The following is an 18,644-nucleotide window of genomic DNA, read 5'->3' as shown; positions in this document are numbered from 1 at the left end:
TGTCATAAATAACTTTGATATGCTGTTTCAAGGATGCAGAGATGTATTGTCTGTTAAAGGCCAGACAGTAGACTTAAGGACAGGACACAGCATATTGGGCCTTTTGGGTGTTAGTCCTAAAAGCACTAGTTCAAACATATACAGTTCCAATGTGCAATTCATTAAACAGATGCCAAATAATTGAAACTTGCATAAAGTGATTCTAATGAATGAGTGATTAGGTAAGACCCAGCAAGGGGTGTTGCCCTATGCTTTGATCTGCCTGCACTTCTTTACATTGCCCCTTTATTTATGTTCAACATAAACTACTTTGTGCATGATGTCATTTCCTGCTTTTAAAATGAACATAATCAAACTTTTACTATGGGACATAGTTTTAAAGATGACCACTACAATGTTGTACAGTAGGCTTGTGTGAATGTTGTGTTGGAGTAATGTTAATAAAACTATGTAGGTAATGAATCCCTGGTTGAAAGAGTGATCTTATTTCACAGAAGTTTTGTAAATTAATGCATTTATTATGTCCTGTATGAGCCACTTATTACAATATATCAGAACCAAAAATGAATACCACCAATTTACATTTAAATGCAAGAGCAAACAAATTGTTACATACTTTTACAACAGCCAGAAGTGGGAATGTGTTCAAGCCTGCAAAACACCACTCAAGTATCACATGTTGACAAGAAGCAGACAGCTGTACGCTTACAACTCTTCTGTCAACTTTCAAAACTCAATCCAAATCCCATTCCATGTTTTGTGCCACTGAATCCACAGCACCTGCAGATGAAGTACGTGTATTTCTGTAGTGGCTTAACATGTTTGGAGCCTTAGGATTGTTCTCAACAAGAGCGCGGAGGAGGAGCAAAGAAGTAAAGGGCCAAAAGGATGAGGTAGACCACCACTAGAGCAGTGCCTGCAAACGAAACAGTTGATTATAATCTACATATTAATTCAAGATTAAACTTTACTAAAAACCAGACCGCAGGCACGCTTCCTCTTACCTGCTCACTCATTACTGCATGGTTTAGAAGTTAGATAAGACTACCTTGCTAACACATCTTATATTCTCTCTTGGTCTCTTTAAATGTATGATGTCCATATCTAATGTGGAGAAATCTGCGTCCTGACTTACCCTGAAAGTAGTCACATTTTCCATCCATGAAGATGTAATTGACCAGAATGACACTGAAGATGCTGGCCCACAGATGAATATCACTGAACACGAGCACGAATCCAACATCCTGGGGAGGAAAAAGTCAGGCTTGAAACAACTGCATTTTGTTAGGAAATCTAATATTACAAGTTTTAATTGAACTTACATAGAAGGCATTGAAGAGTATGAGAAGTGGGATCTGAATCATGCAGACCTGTACAGCAATGCAACTGCCCACTTCAAGGCTGTAGCCCAAAAAAAAAGTTGAAAAGTTTATAACGCTCTTTTGCTCAATCGACAACATTGGTTTCAAGTTATGGAAAAAGAATGTGCAAAAAGTGTGATGCTGTTTAAACAATGTGAAAATCTATATTCATAAATCAGTAAAATAACAAATTAGACATCAAACTATTAGTATGCATAAATTATATATTTTGTTTTGCCAGATCTATCACTGCTCAAGTATGGTCTTTATGAAAAGGGAAGAATTCAGGCGATAAATAAAAATGATACTTCAACAGCACAGTGTACTCGTACCTCAGGCTGATGTTGTTTTGCAGTGCAAATTGGATCCCATTGACAATCTCAGGAAGCTCTGGCACCATGGCCAACACTGTGACACCGATGAAGTACTACAAAAGGTGGGGCAGCATCAAGTACAAAGACACACACTGAGGGACACAATTCTTTGTCCTTAAGTCTACACACATCCGTTAACACCGAGGCTCCGTAAAAACTACATTTCTTAGATTTGGATTATCAAAAAGGTATTCTAGCTTTTGAACTTCAACTTGAATTGAAGGTTTGCATTTTCTTCTATGACAAAGAACCAATTAAACTCTGAATCTAAGCAACGGTGTGCCTTCCTCTTTAAAGAATACAGCATTTTAATACCTGGGAGACGTAGGAATGGGTCAGGATGGGCTCTATGTTCTGAGTGCTGAGGTCAGCGCAGCAGGCCATCAATATTGTGGCAGCAATCAGCACTCCAAGAGCCCTCCACCTGGACCAATGGACTACATGATGACCTGCTGGTTGAATACACATAAGCTTACCGAATTTGAACATTTCTGAATTACTTCACTGTTGCACAAGGTTTTTCCTCCCCTTTCACATCCATCCAATCGAGTTCAAAGTTTGAACATTCTCCCATGTCTAGGTTCTTCACCCTCACATGCTTAAGGGTTTGTCATGCACAGGCACAACTTTACCTCACTGCAAGGGAAAGGCTTTCCTTACATGCACAAATACAGCAGGCAACAGTGCTTTGCCATTTCATGCTCCTTCACCCAAAAGATTAAACGTGCACACCACAGACACACCTGTTGCAACGTGGCTGGTGGAAACAATGCTGGCATTAATACACGAGTTGGCTACAAGGTGATGGCCAGTGGTGACCTCACCAGTGGGGTGGTAGATATCGGTACCCTCATGGGCGTACTGACCACCATGCGCATGGCCCCCTTGACCATTGCTGATATGGATATCATAGATGTGGGAGTGGGTTTTCAGTGTGAAGATGAGGCCGATCAGGTATGCAGCGGGCAGCAGCACAGAAATTGTGTACACCAGGGGCCTGGAAAACATTTTTGTATTTAATAACCAGTTAAAACAATACTGAGTTGATAACCTTAAAACTACAATTACTGCCTCGCGTCACGTTGCAGTGAGATATCGCGTTCACGAGAATGGGACGGACGAACAACCTGAAAACGTAATTATGCTACAAAGTAAAAGTAAACATGCACGTAGCACCTGGACTTACTCAATATGGGACAGGATCAATTGTGGGACAGCTTGACTCTGTTCAACACAAAAAAACGAAGGTGAACATTAAAAATCATATCCTTTTATATAATCAAAGTGTGGGGAACCACACAGATTTAACCTTCATGATAGGAGTGTGGAGAATGTGTTGATACAAAAAAGTCATGTAAGCACTGCAAACACGAATCACACTGCTGCTCCCCTCGTCATTTACAAACGCAGGTACAGTGAATAAAACTGGAATGAAAAAGTGTTTTCAAACTCACCGTGTCGTAGTGACAATCTTTGCAGACGAAGGGCACACTGCCATTGCCTGGGAGGTTGGTGCAGCTTTCACACACCAGATTACCGAAGGCCTTTGAGAAGATGGTGGGAGCAAACACACCTAGGAACAATATTACGACATAAGGGTCAGGTTTTATGAATCCGTTAGTAGAGGACAAACTGTATGAAAACGAGTTACATGTGCAGCTGCCATCCGTACCTCCAACGGATATGAAGAGCAAAGCTGAGCTCACTCCGGCTGACCGACTGTTGAATCGTTGCTCCCTGTGCTTAATGCCCCCAATGATCATACAGATACCCTGTGCGGTTGACAAACACAAACAGTCAGCAAGAGGTTTAGAATCATAGAGGATCATAATGCTGCATGTTAACTGATATGTACACGTGTTCATTCTTTCCTTCTTGGACACTCACAGGTACAAACAGTATACACCCGAGCAAAGTCCCAGTGAGCGCTGCTTTAACGATCTCCTCATAACATTTGGTGGCTGCTTTGTGTCCCTGCAGCAGTGCTGTGATGTAGAAGGTCATCTCCGAGATGGAACCAAATGTCGCATTCACCACTGCTCCCACTGCGAAGTTACTCTGTGCAGAAATGCTGAAGGAATATGTGGTTATCAACAAAGCAACCATTTTATGTATAGTGCATTATAATTTATGATTAAAATTACACCTCCAGTATGTGCTTTGTCCTTTCATTCACATGCATCTACTGGCCACAAATAAAAAAACAACCTTACCTGGCAATACCCATGCCGATATAGTAGGATAGAGGAATGATGGAGGTGATGGCTGTGGCAAACTTGGTCTCTGCACTGCAGAAATAGTGTTCATGGTCAGTATAGCCAATAATGAGAGTGATAAATACCAGGGGGAGCAGGTCTGCAGGAACATAGACTTAAGGAGAACAAATGGAAAGACAGCAGTACTGCATTTACCATATCCATCTGCAGAACTGTGCAAATGGCTGCGCGCACACACACACACACAACACCAGCATAATACATTTTGTTAGTACAAAGAAGTTGAGTACATTGAAAAGCAATCTTATGGTACCACAGCTAAACCTCATGACATTTTTTTTTACAAGCCTCTTACTTTCATCGAGCTAGAACCGACAACGCAAAAAGGATACTGAGAGCGAAAATGTTGATTCCTTGGACAGTGTATTTGTAGTAATACGCATTGAAAGCATGATAACAGCACAAGATGACTCTGGTCTCACACCCAAATGTCTGCAAAAGAGAATATAAGACACTCACCTAAGTTACAAATCCATTCACTAGATGTAAATAGTCAATTAACGGGTGAGGGTTTGAAGGGCCAGTTTCCACAAATCCAAAGAAGAAAAAAACCTTTCTCTGCTCTCCTCTAGTGGTATCAGCAACATGTCTGCCCATGAACAACATCCTGGTTACTTTGGATAATGTATCAACGTCAATTTTCATATAGAGATATATCTATTGAAGTCAACTCCCAGTGACAACTGTCCACAGTGTTAGAGGCATATATCTCTAAACATTTGTAAATGATGCGATGTACAGTACATGTGACATACCACTTGGTGGAGCTATGTTCTTTGTGATTTGGTTGAACTGACACAGTAGTTGCATGGGGAGCACTTCAGTTAGATGTTGCCATAGCTAATAAGGCTAATAAAAACCTTGCAGTTCATGTTTTGACAAGCATGACCCATGCTGCAAAGGAAGGAAAATATTGCACACATTCCTTGCCTTGATGTCTCACCAAAAGAGATATATTTAATCAGTTTTGACTTTTTCCATACTTCCAGCACCTTAGTTCAGATTAAGCAAAGTAGAGCAGCTGCCATCTTGCATTATTATTCACTAACCACTCACTACCTTTTCCAGTCTGTGAATCTGAATGTCCTCCGGTTCCATGAGCAGGACGATGGTCAGTGCGCGAGCGTTCATCTTGGCTACAGGTATAGTGAAGACCGGCAGCCAGGAGAGCAAACAGGCCATGGAGTGGACCACAGCCAGGACAGGGTAGCCCAGCAACAGCCAAACGATGATGCGACACTGCAGAGAGGGACAAAGAACAATTAAAATCAGACATAATACGTAGAAATATTAATAAAGCTTCGATGCACCAAGTGGTTAAGATTCTGACTTTCTTACCCAGTGCCTTGAAGTTTTTCTAGCTGGTGGTTCTGGGACAGGGATCATAACAGGGATTGGGGAAGACATCAGAAGGGGCGCAGAGTCCTTTTCCCTCCCGTCTTCACTGTCTTCAGGAATGACTTCAAACTTTGGAGGCTTTGCCGTAGATCTCTTAACTACATCACCAGCCTGAAAAGGGCAGAGACGTCAACAGGACATCACTTGTTGGTAACATGTAAATAGCACATCTCAGCTTCTTTTGTGACACTTAAATAGTGGAATATTATTATACCATAAAGCAAATTACCTTCTCTATCGACTTCCCAAATGGCCAAATAAAGTACCATGCCATCTTTAAACAAAGTTTGCCTGGAAAGAACAACAAAAAAAGAAATGTCACGATGTTCCAGATTTCAGAGGACACTACAGAGGAGTGATGCAGCTGGTTTTTAGGATACGTACCATAAGGGGCGCCAACGATTGTTAGAAACATGACAGGACAAATGAGGAGGTAGATTAAAGATATCCACCATCCAAATAAAATGACATAAAGTATGTTCCCAAAGGTGGCCACTGAGCCTGGAGGAGAGGAGAGATCACAAACGCAGGTTATTGCTTTCCCCGTAACAACTCTGTATCCGTCCGTATGAGTATGTAGGTCCTGTTAAAACAGAATGAATCTGCAAAGATAGAACATGAAAAAAAGACCTTCTTGAGGCTTAACAATGCTAAGATCAGAGTGGAGCTCTTTGATGATGTCTGATCGGTCTTCAATGGGCTTCTCAGTTACATTGCCCTTCCACTTTCTGAAGCCAAACTGAAGAAAAAAGCATGATTTTGGATTAAACGTATGTCACACAAAACAAGGAATGTAAAAACAGTCTGGTATTGTTAACACATAATTCAGTTCAACTCCACATTTTCCCCTTCAGCCATGCAGATACCCCCTGCAAAGGATACTGAGTGATTAGGTGCAAAGTGTCGCCTTAGCCCAGTCGTGTCCCACCTTGTAGTTGTTGGCCTCCCTGTGTGCCTCCACCTCATTGTCAGCTCTGATTGTAGTCTTTGTGGTGCCCTCATCCCAAACCTCCTCTCCATAGCGAGACGGAGTAGATTGGGAGGTACCGAGTCCTCCTGTGGCAGAGCACAGCTGTGAGAAAACTCTTGCACATGGCAAAATGGGAAAATAGCCCACATGATAATCCCTAAAATAAAGCAGAGATCCCTGCACTCACTCATTTCTCCTGTCTATATTTAAACATCTCCAATGTCAATGTCTACAGATTCTTACAGAAACTTAGCTACTGTTGATTTTTAGCCAATGCATTTAGTCTGGCTGTAAATCAGCCAGTTAGAGTTTTAAATCCAAATTCGGACATCTGCTAGAGAGGTTTCCTATTCAACTGTGCTCGTTTTTCATATTTTTTAAGAAAACTGGGACACTCACCTCTGTGGACGGTGAGGAAACATTTCGGTGTGTAGTGGCAGAATTGGTGGGCAGAAGCATCTGGGGAGGGCGTCTCGGCTGCGCCTAGCTCCGGATGCTGGGGGCCAACACAGGGCAAATCAGTTTGGCCCTGTCGCCGTGGAAACCGATGATGCTGTTCAGGACCTCCAGAGTTCTCTGGATAAGGAAACATCAGGGGGGGGATTTAAAAAAGACAGCACATCAAGCAACCTCTCGAAATATTTTTTTGCAAATTCATCAGTGCAACAATGCTGAATCGAGACAGGAGGTGGTGCTTTGAAATCTACACACAAAGTCACCTCACTGAGGGGTGTCATTGAATTAGAGGTGTAGAGTGTGATTGACGTCCAGCACCAACAACGCCTTCCAGCCATGGAAATGTGTGTGACTAACAGAAACCTCCTGAGAGTCATGCAGAGTGTCCCCCTCTTCCCCCACTCTGTTGACTGCTGTCTGCCAAGACTGATCACATTATAAATGCATTGCAACACATACAAGAACTCAGTTGACTATGCTATGCTTTGAAATTAAAAATAGAAGCATGACGCTTGTCCCGTAAATAATCAATCCGCTTATAATGTTCTACTCCCAATGTGTGGACAGATTTTTGGAAGCAACTAAAAGCTGATGCTTCAGACTCGCACATTCATAAATAATATTTGAACTCCGCAGAAAGCTGATATCTACTTTTGGCCTGCTGCCTTTTTAAAAGTACTTTGACAGTGAGTTGACAACTTATTTAAACAGCCAAAGCTGAGGAATTCAAGTTTGCAACAATCAATGGTTGCTTATTTTTCATTTTGTCCACCCACCAAACTAACATGATGTAAACAAGATGAATAAACTGCATTGAACAGCTGTGATCATTGCAAGGCAATAGATTATAGAAAGAACACATGCCTCTGATTTCAGACACAATCCTGAACCTGTCTGAACATAACAAAGGTAGTAGGCTGCAACAAAAGTAACCCCAGTAACGTGTAGAAGTTTAGAATGACTTAAATTATTCTCGGAATAAAGCGACTTCTGTGGAGTTTGACAGTCAAACAGCAAGTCCTCTCAACGTGGAGCTCAGACCAGAGGAACGTGTGGAAGCACAGGTGACTCTGATGAACGCGCTCGCGACAAAACAAGTCAAATGTAAAAGAAGCAAAGAAATAAACACATAACGTAAAGACAGCCCGGGTTTTTAGACTCGTTAAAAGGAACAAACGCAGGAGGGGGTTGTCGAAATGGAGGTGGAGAAAGCAGCGTTCAGACGCACAAGTAGTTTGGTCTCACCTGCATCCGCCGCGGATCTTCTCCGCAGGTTCTCCACTGCAGCTGGCATCAATGAAGACTTCTTGTGGGACATTGTGTCTGTCTGAGTATCGCTCCTGTATCATCGGTGCGTCGAGGGCTCCCCCTTCTTTATGAAGTCTGCCGTGCGGTCACTACATGTTCCTCACGGCGGCGGACCGACACCAGAGACACGGAGAGGGGCGGGGTGAAGGAAGGAGTAGCTGGAGACACTGCAACATCTGATTTAACCCCGTGTCCATTATTAAAGGCCTCTTCTCTTCCTCCATGTGCTTTCTTTCTATCTTCCTCTCTGTGGATACATTTGGATGTTTACTTTGTTTATTATCTTTCGAGCTACTGTGTGTAGGATTTGAAAATGAGCAACTTTAACGCCCCCGGTGCTGGTGTAAATGTAAGGTTTTAGAAAGTTACATTAAGATGTGCCAATAAAATGTGAACTTCTTGTTTCATGTTATACAAATTGTGTCATGCAATCTTTGTTTGTGTTAAGAAAATGAGGGATAACCTGTAAAGAACATTGTAAAAAAAAAAAGTTTAATCATTCAGCTGACAAACATTAAGATGGAATTAGAGTTTTGAGGATCTGAAAATCATGCATTGGTAAACGAGCTTCTAAATTTGAGAAAAATCAGCAGGTACTTATTTTTCATACAATCAGATGCTTAGCTCTGACTCGGGTGTAATACTAGCAACAAATGAGAGACACACACTGTGGCTAGTGCACGGTGTGACATAAGGCAAAACATCCACAGAGAAGTGTAGGGTTCCTTTTATTTACATATAAAAACAAAAGAGTACAGCTGCACAAAGTGACAGTAAGCTTATTTTTACACAGTTGGGAGACTAAACACACAAAGCAACTGGAGGCCTGCGAGGAGGCCTACATCTTGACAGCTTACAAAAACAGAAGTTATTACTTTTCAGGGCATACAAAGTAAAACCATAATCTTCATATAGCCTCTTAATAATTGTTGAACATAAACCTTATGGGTGGATATCAGCTAGTCTTTATTTTGTTACCCAACTCCCTATATTGTAGAATTCATAGCAGTGTGGTAACTACTTATAACATAAATAATTCTCTATCATACACATCTCACATGAATTTCTAGACACTTTCATTAAACTACTTGACTTCAGCATCATGTATCCATATTGAGTGTAACATGACAATACTACGTGAAGTTTTGGTTACAGCACAAGTACAGTGACAACTTTGTATAGCATAGTTGACTCTTCCCTTTTTATTTATCATATCAGCAGAGTAATCAAGTGATTTGAAATATAAATCTGTACAAATAATACCCTTGTTGAGAAATCTATGAACATCCTATATACATAACACACATTTAGAAAGAGAGACTGTAAAATAGAAGCATTTACGTAAAAAGTGACTTCTAAGCCCACTGCTGTCTAAAATACGTCAAACAAGACTTTAACTGGACTGAAGAAAGGAAAAAGCACATATGAAGCCCAGTTTATATTGAATATGTACAACAGATTAACAAAAGTAGAAATACTGCTGTAAAAAAAATAACACTTTCAAGGAGAGAAGTTGTTCTGAAGTATACAAGGAGAAGTCATTGAGAAAAAGACGGCCACAGCATTCATTTCACTATTTTCTTTTCCTCCAGGCAAAAAATAAGCCAATTATAGGTTTATTGCACCAGGCAACCGAGCATATGCAAATTGCACCTCACGTTAACTGTACATAAACATAGTGATTAATGGTTTAATAGTGGTGGGAAGAGAGAAATGGAGTCTTAAAAACACATATTATGGAACACAAAAGAAGACCTGGGTTCAAAAGTATTTGCAAGTAGCCCGTAGCATTCTTAAACTTGTATGGTCTTCTGCATGAGTCCGGTTTTACAGCCCTGGGGCAGTAAAAGTAATATTGACACAAGCTGTCATTCAAAGAATAACGATATAATTGACTTTTAAAAGTTGTATCCACTGCGTTCATCTTCAAATGTCCAAAAACAAGTTGACGGTGTCAAACTGAACTTCATCTATGACACCGGGACTTCCCCTGCCACGTTTAGAGTTGGATGTCTGACACCTGCTGATGAATACATAGGGTGATTTGTTTCAAGCCATATAAAAGTGTAGCTGCCTTTTGTCTTGTCATCATGGAGTTTCCTTTGAAATTTGATTGGACACAAATAAAATATAAAAAGATAGTCTTTCATTAACTTATTCACAACATATGTTTTCACTTTATCCCTTTGTTTTTTGACCAAAAAAAAAAAGAGAGAAAAATAAAAAACTGACCGGCTTAGTTCCATCTGGACCGCTGGTCAGGTGGAACTAGATGCACTTTAGTATAAGTATCCAGCACTTTTTGTAGCTTACCGTCTGTGTACCACAAAGCAATACATCGGAGCCATGCTCTTAGAAGTCAGAGTCGGCATCCATAAGCTCCGCCTCCATTAAATTGGTCCGGGAGTGAATGGGTCCATAGCCGGACCTTCGTCCTGCTGGTACCCGAGCCACGTGGGCCAACCTCTCTGACAGCCCGTCGGTGAGATCCGTCTCCCCCGGGTAGCTGGAAGGTCCACTGGGCTGCCAGGTGGAGGCTGAGGGGAGGCACCGTGGGCCGAGACCCAGATCCTCTGGGCGGTCATTGAAGGTTGGAGGGTGGCTGCGGCCGTAGCTGTACCGACTGCTCTGGTAAGATGGATAGGGGCACCTCTGCTCACGGGACTGGGAGTGGGAGGGTTGGATATCTGGGTAGGACCCTGGCAGGACTTCCTCCTCCAGCTTCTGCTGTTGCCTCTGCTGCTCCCGCAGATTAGCGACCAGACTGGGGTGGCATGGCAACTTGGGCAAGCGAGGCACCGAGCTGCGACCAAACTCGCGCTGGCGATAAGCCTGGTGATCCACCACTTCCTCCGCCGGACGCACTTCCTTCTTCCTCTTCTTCTTCTTCTTTTTCCTCTTTATCATCTCTGGTGAGATCTCAGCCTCCACCATCCACAGCCTGTTCCTCTCCTCTGGAGGTGGTACTGTGAAGAAGTAACAGACAGTAAGTCGGTGTTCAACAGTTCAAAAAGATGGCAGGGAAATGTGATTTGAAATGCTCTGAATATGTAAAGCAGGAGGTGTAATGGCCTCCAGCTCTCACCTGGTGTACCAGTAGGAGTAACAGAGATGTCCTGAGGCAGGATGGCACCTCGCCTGGCCACCATCTTGGTCACATGCTGCGCCCAAGCTGATGACATATCATTGGATGGCTCATTCAGCTCAAAATTGATTCCAGCTATGAAATGAGAGAAAACAAACCACAACCTCTCCATTTACAACAGGGACAACCAAGGACAGCTTTAAAGCCAACATGCACTCAATGGCTCCCCCACGGTGCCTCTGTAGCTCTGAACCGCTCCAAGCTAAACAAGCGTGGCAGCCACAGCAGCCTCACGGCTTACATGAGCAGAGATGTGTCAGTCAGTTCTTAGCTACAGACATAACAGTTGTCCCTGACTGTATCGCCTCAGAGCCACACAAAAGCGAACGGAAAATCTTCTCAGGCCAAATTCAAAAGAAAAATAACAAATAGTGGTCGTTTACATGAGCACATATGGTGCCATACCCGAACATATCTGCATGGCTACATACCACGAGGGATAAGTGAGAAACTATCTTTTTGTATTTTGGGTGAAGCAGCCATGTACTAAAAGGGTGAATTATTGAATAATATGCATACAATAAGTATGCAAACATCACCAGACATGGTTTCAACTGTTTCAATCTTCATCCCAAGTAGAGGACAATGTAGCAAACCCTAATAAGTCAAAAGTGTTTTCTGTTCTCTGTATTAAGATGTACTGAACGGATCCTAAATGATCAGTGTAGACTGAAATACTCACCCACTGGTCCTTCATGGGACACGGTGTGCATGCTGAAGGACAGCTCCTTCTCTGGGTCCTTGTGAAGCTCTTTCCTCAACGCGAATGCCTTGGCGATCATCTTGCTCTTCTTGATCCTCTTGGGTTCATTGTCACTACGGCCAATAATCCTGACACAAGAACAGAAGGCAGGTTCACAAAGAGAGACACCGACACCGTCTGATGATTAGAAAGACCCGATTGAGGATCACATGTTCAATGCCGCCGCCGGCCACGTGATACCGGGCAAGATGCCGTTCTTTTGCATCACTCTGGATGAGACGGTCTTTAACCCTAAACGAAAACAATAATTACTGTTTTTTTTCTTCTTCCTCAAAGTCAGAAGGAAACTAATTTCTGTGAGTGAAATCCAAGTCACAGTGAGCCCTTGAGAGCGCTGTTACAAAACCAAGGATTAACACTGCACACCTAAAAGCACACACTGATAGAATTTATGCCTCCATACCTATACTCAGGGTGAATATCTACGGTTTTTAAAAGATGTTTGTCAGGGAAAGTCTGCTACATGTTTGGATGCATAGAGGTTAGACTTTTCCCACGCTGTTATCATATCTTTAAAACCATATATGGACGTCGCCAGGCATGCGGTCATGATAGTAATGAGAAGAGCCTGATAGAGAGATTGGAAAAGGCAGAAACATAACAACATAATCTTAAACACAATCTTCAGAATAAACATTTTTATAACTATAGCCTTTAGTCTTTCTTATTGATTGATGTTCGCTTACTTGCACCAGGTCCGTTTCCAGATGAGGATGGTTGCCTTGGTCCAGACCCAGGTACTCATAGCAATACCCGTCCCAAACATGGAGAACAGGTTAATTTTCTCCACCATCAGACTGGGCCGGTTCTTAATGGTGCATTCTGGGATTGGCTTGTTGGTCTGAGAGGCGATCGTCACGTTGGCTTCACACCTGTTGAAAACATTGCAGAGGTGAAAAGTCAACGCCTCGACCGTGCTGCATGCGCCTCGCACGACTTCCATCCGTATGACTGAGGTACATTCAAATGCTGGATCTGGTAAATAAGAAAGTCTTTCACATGTCGGGGCAGGAGAGAGCGGTTTACGTTTTTGAGGCTAAAATAATTCCAACCCAGCCAGTGTCAACACTGTGAGGAAATAGGGCTGCATTCACCGCTGCAGGCTGAGTGGCTACGCAGCAGTTTTGAGACTCAACAGCATCAGTTTGTGGATCTCTGTGTGCAGAGTCTGCAGCAACAAACATGCAGCAGCCCTAAAGAAGAACGACAATAAAAACTTACAGCACATATTCTCTGAAGCTCCTCTCCCATTCAGCCTGGTTGAAGAAGTCATAGAAGTGGCAGCCGAAAGTGATGAAAACAAAGCCAAAAGCGAGGAATCCAAAAATACCTGAAACAGAACAACAAAGCAGATGTGAGATACCAAACACTTCACTCCAAATAGCATTCATAGAGTGAGGAAATGTACCGTAGAATCAGAAATAACATCACCTGGTGATGTTATTTCTAACAAAAATGTTCACGATTTGTGTTTAGTGTGCTACAGACTCCTAAAACATTTCATTTCTTTACACCCAGGTCTCAAAAGTGATTATTACCAGCATGATGTTTACCCTCATACTGTTTCTCAGGTCACCACTGTGGTGTGAAATGGCACCAGATGAGAGAACCTACCAAGTCTGAGCATCGTCTCGTTGATTTTGCTGGCAGCTTTCTCACTCAGTAGTCCTGGGTGGTTACTCTTAATGGAAAACAAAGTCATGACGCCTAAAAGGAGAAATAAACGGAATCGGTCAGTGTTGGTGACTGTGGGGATGAATCTGAGGAGCCCTTCTGGATTGTAACAAAGCCTGAAAGATTTGGATAAAAGAGTTAAATCTGCTTTACCATGGATGGTCACTGAGCTATTTTACTAGAACGTAAAACAATACTCACCCCGAATGAGGAAGTAGCCGCCGACAACAAGCACCACTCCTATGGGGGCCAGCACAAACCCAGCGCGGTATCTGTAGTTCTTATAGCCGACGAAACAAATCCCGCTCACGGAATCTCCATCCACCTGTGAGTAACAAAGCCACAACAGATGAGGAAAAAATGATCTTTTCTCGTGACAGTAAATCATTTTTCCTGTCTCAGAGAACGGCTCCCTACTCACCTCAGCGATAGCCAGGATGGCCACGGTGAGGACGAAGGGGATGGACCAGGTGACCATGTGGAAGTAGGAGGTTCTGCCAGACAGTGGCTGCTGCGTGGTGCCCAGGGCTTTGAAGGACGTGTGCCAGGCGTAGGTCAGCATGACGAACCAAATCACGCCCGACATCAGGGAGTAGTACACGATGATGAAGATGGTGACGCACGACAGCGTCTCTGAAGACCTGTAGAGAATGGACAAACATGAATTAGATTTTTAGGACTTACATGTCCTAGTCGGGAACGATCTCTGATGTCATTTAGCGGTTAAAGACGTTCACGTACGACGGCTCCCCGAGGCGCATGGTGTTGTCACTCTTGCACACAATCTCGTCGCGGGCTCCATCCAGGAACTGGGCCAACCAGCCGATACTGCCCACGAAAAAACAGGCGTTGATGTAGAAGAGAATGACGGCTGGGTAGCGGTTGGAGTTCTTCCAGTCGGCAAGAAACGTCGCCTGAAACAGAGGACATTTTGAAAGTTGGAAGAGGACGAGTAGAGAGATATCTAAGGAACATCCTGAAAAGACAACACACAGAATGATGCAGTTATAGTTATGTCTCACCAGGGTGAAGAAGGTGCAGAGGAGGGTAATGGTGCCGAAGTACGCGATGTAGGCGTGCATGTCATTGTGCTCCTCCTCGGTGAACAGCGGGTTGTCACACTGGATACCACAGCCCTCCACGTCCTTGTACCAGCTGGACTGAATGTCTGTCTTCACCAGGGGAGCTTCACACTGGCCCGACATGTTGAACTTCAGCTTCTGCACCTCATTCTGCACGCAGAGGACACAAAGGTGAGCTTCTAATTCAACTCGCATACCCTGACCTTTTTGACCCATGGTGAAAAGACGTGTTTCCCTTTTGGGGATCAATAAAGTCTCACACAACATTACACAACAACGAAAACGTACCGAACAGCCCACGGGGAATTTGTCACACTTGAGGAAGCCGGGCCAGCCCCTCTCCTGGTCTACGATGCTGCATGGTCGACGTGTAGCCAAACACAGGCTCTGACTGGGCAGCTCGACCCGGCCGTTCTCACATTTGGGCATGTAGATGGCACAGAGCAGAGGCTGGATGACGGACCAACAGCGAGGAGCATTCCGCAAACCTAGGACAGGAAAAAAAACATTCTTAAAACATCCTGAAACATTCAAGTTAGACATGAGAGATGTTCCACAGTGCAGGCGTGATGTATCACACTGATGGTGAAGATGCTAGAGATGTGCACGTACACAGAAGTAGAAGTTATGACAGGGACGAGCAAATATATAGACCAGTCAGTTTGATTATAAATGACTGCCCAACTGTAATCATATTCAGTCACATCCTCTAACTGATAATTGGGTAACAGCAATTTTTTAAACTAGATTAGTTGATTAATCAATCACCTAAATCAGCAAAAATGCCAAAAACTTGCTGATTCCAGCTGCACAGATGTGAGGATGCTACTGTCACACATGGGAGTTCATTTTATATCGTTAGTCAGACAAAACGAGCAAAATCACATTTGGCTCTCATTTCGTTGATAAATTGATTAATCGAGAAAATAATCTGCAAATTATTAGATAAGGAAAATAACCAGCGGCTGCTGCCTTATTTTTGAATAATCACAATTGTCACAAAGACAGAACGCAACAATCAATGTGTGAACAGTCAACTAGTGAAGTGTGATGAAATGTTTGGAATATGAAATGTGAATAAAATGCATCTCAGAGGATTCCTGTTGAGTAACAATGTTTCCAACTGGCTACAATGTAACATCCAGCAGAGTAAGGAAACGTGTGACCAACATGTATCTACAGTAAAGAGACAGCATATGAATGGATAATCTCCCTCTCCACCATCAGGCTCCTCATCAGAGGTGGGGAGCCCTTGACACCTCTGAAGCAGTGACCCGGGTCTGACAGATCATTAGTAAGTGCTGATGAATGTGAAGCAGAATATCTAAAGCCTTGTATTAGTCAGGGGATCCTATTGATGGCCCTCTAACACCAAGGAGTGATTACTTTTGTTGCCTTCAAGGGCTTTTAACCCTTCATTTCCTGGTGAGTCTCTTCCCACCTCCAGCCTCCATCCCAGCCCATTGTCAAACCATTAACATTATTATCACATACAAACAATGCAAACAATACTGAATATCAATGTGTAGTGAAACGGATACGTATATACTTATTTATTAGGCTACAGTTACAACAGTTTGTTTTTTATTGGATTACAGGATGAGTACCACTCTTCTTCTACGATCTTAATTATAAAATGAGACGGGTCACATTTAGTGAAGTTACTGGGCCAAATTCATTCTCACCGGACCACATGGTCAACTTCTCAAAAGCCTCCTCCTGGGTGCTGGAGTCCTCCGCCAGGACCAGAGAGGTGTGCGTGTACGGTAGAGGCGATCCCAGACATGTGTTGTATTTAAGAGCCTCGCAAGTGGAGGTTTTCTTGCAGTTGTCCTCAAACACGGTCCCGTTTGGAGACAGTGCCGCCCCGGAGCCCGAGAGCCAGGCAGCCCAGACGTAAAGCATCCCGTAAAATCCAACAATGGGGCTCCGACCCTGGGAAGACATCTTGGGAGTAGAGGTTCAACTGGGCAACAAACAAAAAAAGTCACGTTGAATTCTAGTGCTTCACTTATGCCGTTTCTCGAGAAACCCACAGATGAAGCTTTCCTCGTTAGATTTCCAATAAGTTACCAGATTCGGCATGGTGAGGGGAATCTGCGGGGGCGCTTCAAAGTTTCCTCCCAAACTTTTTTTATTCTGCGCTTCTCGTCCGATCCTCGCTGCGTCCTCTTGGATTCCTTCATTATCCAAATCCGAACAGCTCCAAACAGCACAAAAACCCGTCCTCACGTCCAGAAACAACGCATCGTCTGCTCAAAACAACGTCATGTTTTCATCAGAAGCATTTAGGCTGGCTACGAAAAAAGAAGACAGAAAGTTGCAGATTCGCCCTCCCCCCACCTCAAAAAAAAAAAAGAAACTTGCCATGAAAAAGTCTGGATGTCTGTAATAGGATCTCCAGTTCAGACGCACCACCCCCTTCTCCTCGGCCCCCCCTTTTTATGCTGGCAGAAAAACAAGGTGTTATCCTACATCTCTCTGCGTGTGTGCGTAAAAGTGGCTTTTCTCAAGTGTCTGATGATTCGTTTCTGAAGCGGTGTTATGGTCCTGCGTTGCAGCTCAGTGTGTGGATGTTTTTTGTGTTTGTGTCTCTGGTATGCACATGGTGGGGGAGAGCCCGAGCAACAGAACCTCCCCTCCCATCCCCCTCTGCAAGTGGAAGAATGTGCCTTATGGCAGGCCTTCTCAACAGCGTCTCAAAGACCTCCAAAACATCATGGACCCCCCCCCCCCCATCTGACAGGTTTACTCTCATATGAGTGGGACTTGTTTGTAGTTTGTGCTGAATCACAGGATCTTATACCCAACATGTCACCAGTATCAACTTCAAGGGAGTGAAGCTGAAATGTCTCACTTTTATGATTAAGGATCCTCAGGTGGTCCTCAAACTGTCAGAGAACTGATCTACCAAATCAATATGCAGGGCTCATATTACAGCAGTCAATAATAACTGGATGTTTAAAATGTAATTATGAGAACTCAAAATGGTGCTTCTGATGCTGTGAATTTTCTTAAGAGGATAAACGGCTCTTAATAATCTCTTATGTGCTTTTCATCATCTTTGAATAAGATTAAAGATTCACATGCTTCAGATGCTCAGGAGGAAGGCTTAGACGTAAGCACACAGATACAGAATTAAAATAGAATAAATACAAATATAAGTGAACGAGATGACATTACACAGCAACACTATATACAATACAATACCTGAGACTGTATACATTAACTGAACAAAACTGATGCAAACAAAATCAGAAAAACAGTTATTACAAATACAATATTTTGAAAGAACGCTGTGATATAGCCACATAACATACAGATATTAAACATGTGCACTGATGATGCCGACTTCAATTTTAATAAATAAGCCGAGTGCAATATTGTACCATTATATTGGAGAGAAGGCAAGACATCTCTTTTGGCCAATATCTCCAAAACTATGCAACGTGTTTATATGGCAGTAGTGTGCATGTTCATATCTGAGGGAGGGACACAGTTTATAACTCAAAGCTACATTGAGTCAGTTTCCTCTGGGACATTCATAATGACCTGACCTTAAGGTGGCTGCAAGAATATTCGAAAACTACAAGTGCTTAACGTAAAATATGAATGTACATAAAACACAATCTCAGCAATATGATTTTCTGCTGCTTTACGTTTATTCTAATGTGCTTGAATAAGCCTGGTCACCACTAAATCTCGACCGCAGTGCTGTTGTTATCGCATTAATTGGACAGTGCACTTGTGGTATTTCCATGGCTGTAGCTGCTTTGTTTCTCTCTTGGTGTTCTGAGAGTAAAACTGGGTTAACTCTGGTTCCTCCTCTGTGTGTGT

The 18,644-nt window shown here is 43.0% G+C and overlaps 2 protein-coding genes across 8 annotated transcripts; both read right to left on the bottom strand.

Moving 5' to 3' along the window:
* Positions 1 to 519: 519 nt before the first annotated feature.
* Positions 520 to 8,309, bottom strand: cax1 (cation/H+ exchanger protein 1). Of its 6 annotated transcripts, none has more exons than XM_068731387.1 (20): positions 8,081 to 8,309; positions 6,779 to 6,955; positions 6,338 to 6,465; positions 6,040 to 6,148; positions 5,794 to 5,910; positions 5,639 to 5,700; positions 5,350 to 5,520; positions 5,071 to 5,250; positions 4,344 to 4,443; positions 3,949 to 4,090; positions 3,623 to 3,806; positions 3,408 to 3,507; positions 3,190 to 3,308; positions 2,922 to 2,959; positions 2,479 to 2,732; positions 2,051 to 2,187; positions 1,694 to 1,788; positions 1,323 to 1,401; positions 1,136 to 1,244; positions 520 to 916 (listed from the first exon to the last, which is right to left on the bottom strand). In XM_068731387.1, the coding sequence occupies exons 1-20, from the start codon at positions 8,151 to 8,153 to the stop codon at positions 843 to 845; spliced, it is 2,448 nt and encodes an 815-aa protein (XP_068587488.1). In that variant the 5' UTR covers positions 8,154 to 8,309; the 3' UTR covers positions 520 to 842. The 6 variants fall into 6 exon arrangements, with proteins under 6 accessions (XP_068587488.1, XP_068587489.1, XP_068587490.1 ...); XM_068731388.1 differs by having other exon boundaries at positions 2,051 to 2,184; XM_068731389.1 differs by having other exon boundaries at positions 2,560 to 2,732.
* Positions 8,310 to 8,855: 546 nt separating this feature from the next.
* Positions 8,856 to 17,335, bottom strand: smo (smoothened, frizzled class receptor). 2 transcript variants are annotated; one of them, XM_068731407.1, is made up of 13 exons: positions 16,881 to 17,335; positions 16,493 to 16,773; positions 15,096 to 15,295; positions 14,748 to 14,957; positions 14,467 to 14,639; positions 14,147 to 14,366; positions 13,927 to 14,050; positions 13,666 to 13,758; positions 13,273 to 13,381; positions 12,738 to 12,923; positions 11,971 to 12,119; positions 11,229 to 11,363; positions 8,856 to 11,109 (listed from the first exon to the last, which is right to left on the bottom strand). In XM_068731407.1, exons 2-13 carry the CDS (start codon positions 16,752 to 16,754, stop codon positions 10,496 to 10,498), a joined length of 2,475 nt encoding a protein of 824 aa, XP_068587508.1. In that variant the 5' UTR covers positions 16,755 to 16,773; positions 16,881 to 17,335; the 3' UTR covers positions 8,856 to 10,495. The 2 variants fall into 2 exon arrangements, with proteins under 2 accessions (XP_068587508.1, XP_068587507.1); XM_068731406.1 differs by having other exon boundaries at positions 16,493 to 17,335.
* Between the last annotated feature and the right edge of the window lie 1,309 nt (positions 17,336 to 18,644).

This window comes from Cebidichthys violaceus, unplaced genomic scaffold (genome assembly GCF_023349555.1).
Source record: "Cebidichthys violaceus isolate CVI_PGR_0920_01 unplaced genomic scaffold, fCebVio1.0.p SCAF_51, whole genome shotgun sequence".
NCBI classification, from domain to species: Eukaryota; Metazoa; Chordata; class Actinopteri; order Perciformes; family Stichaeidae; genus Cebidichthys; species Cebidichthys violaceus.
Note: the sequence above shows the minus strand (reverse complement) of the source record. Positions and strands in the feature narration are given on the sequence as shown.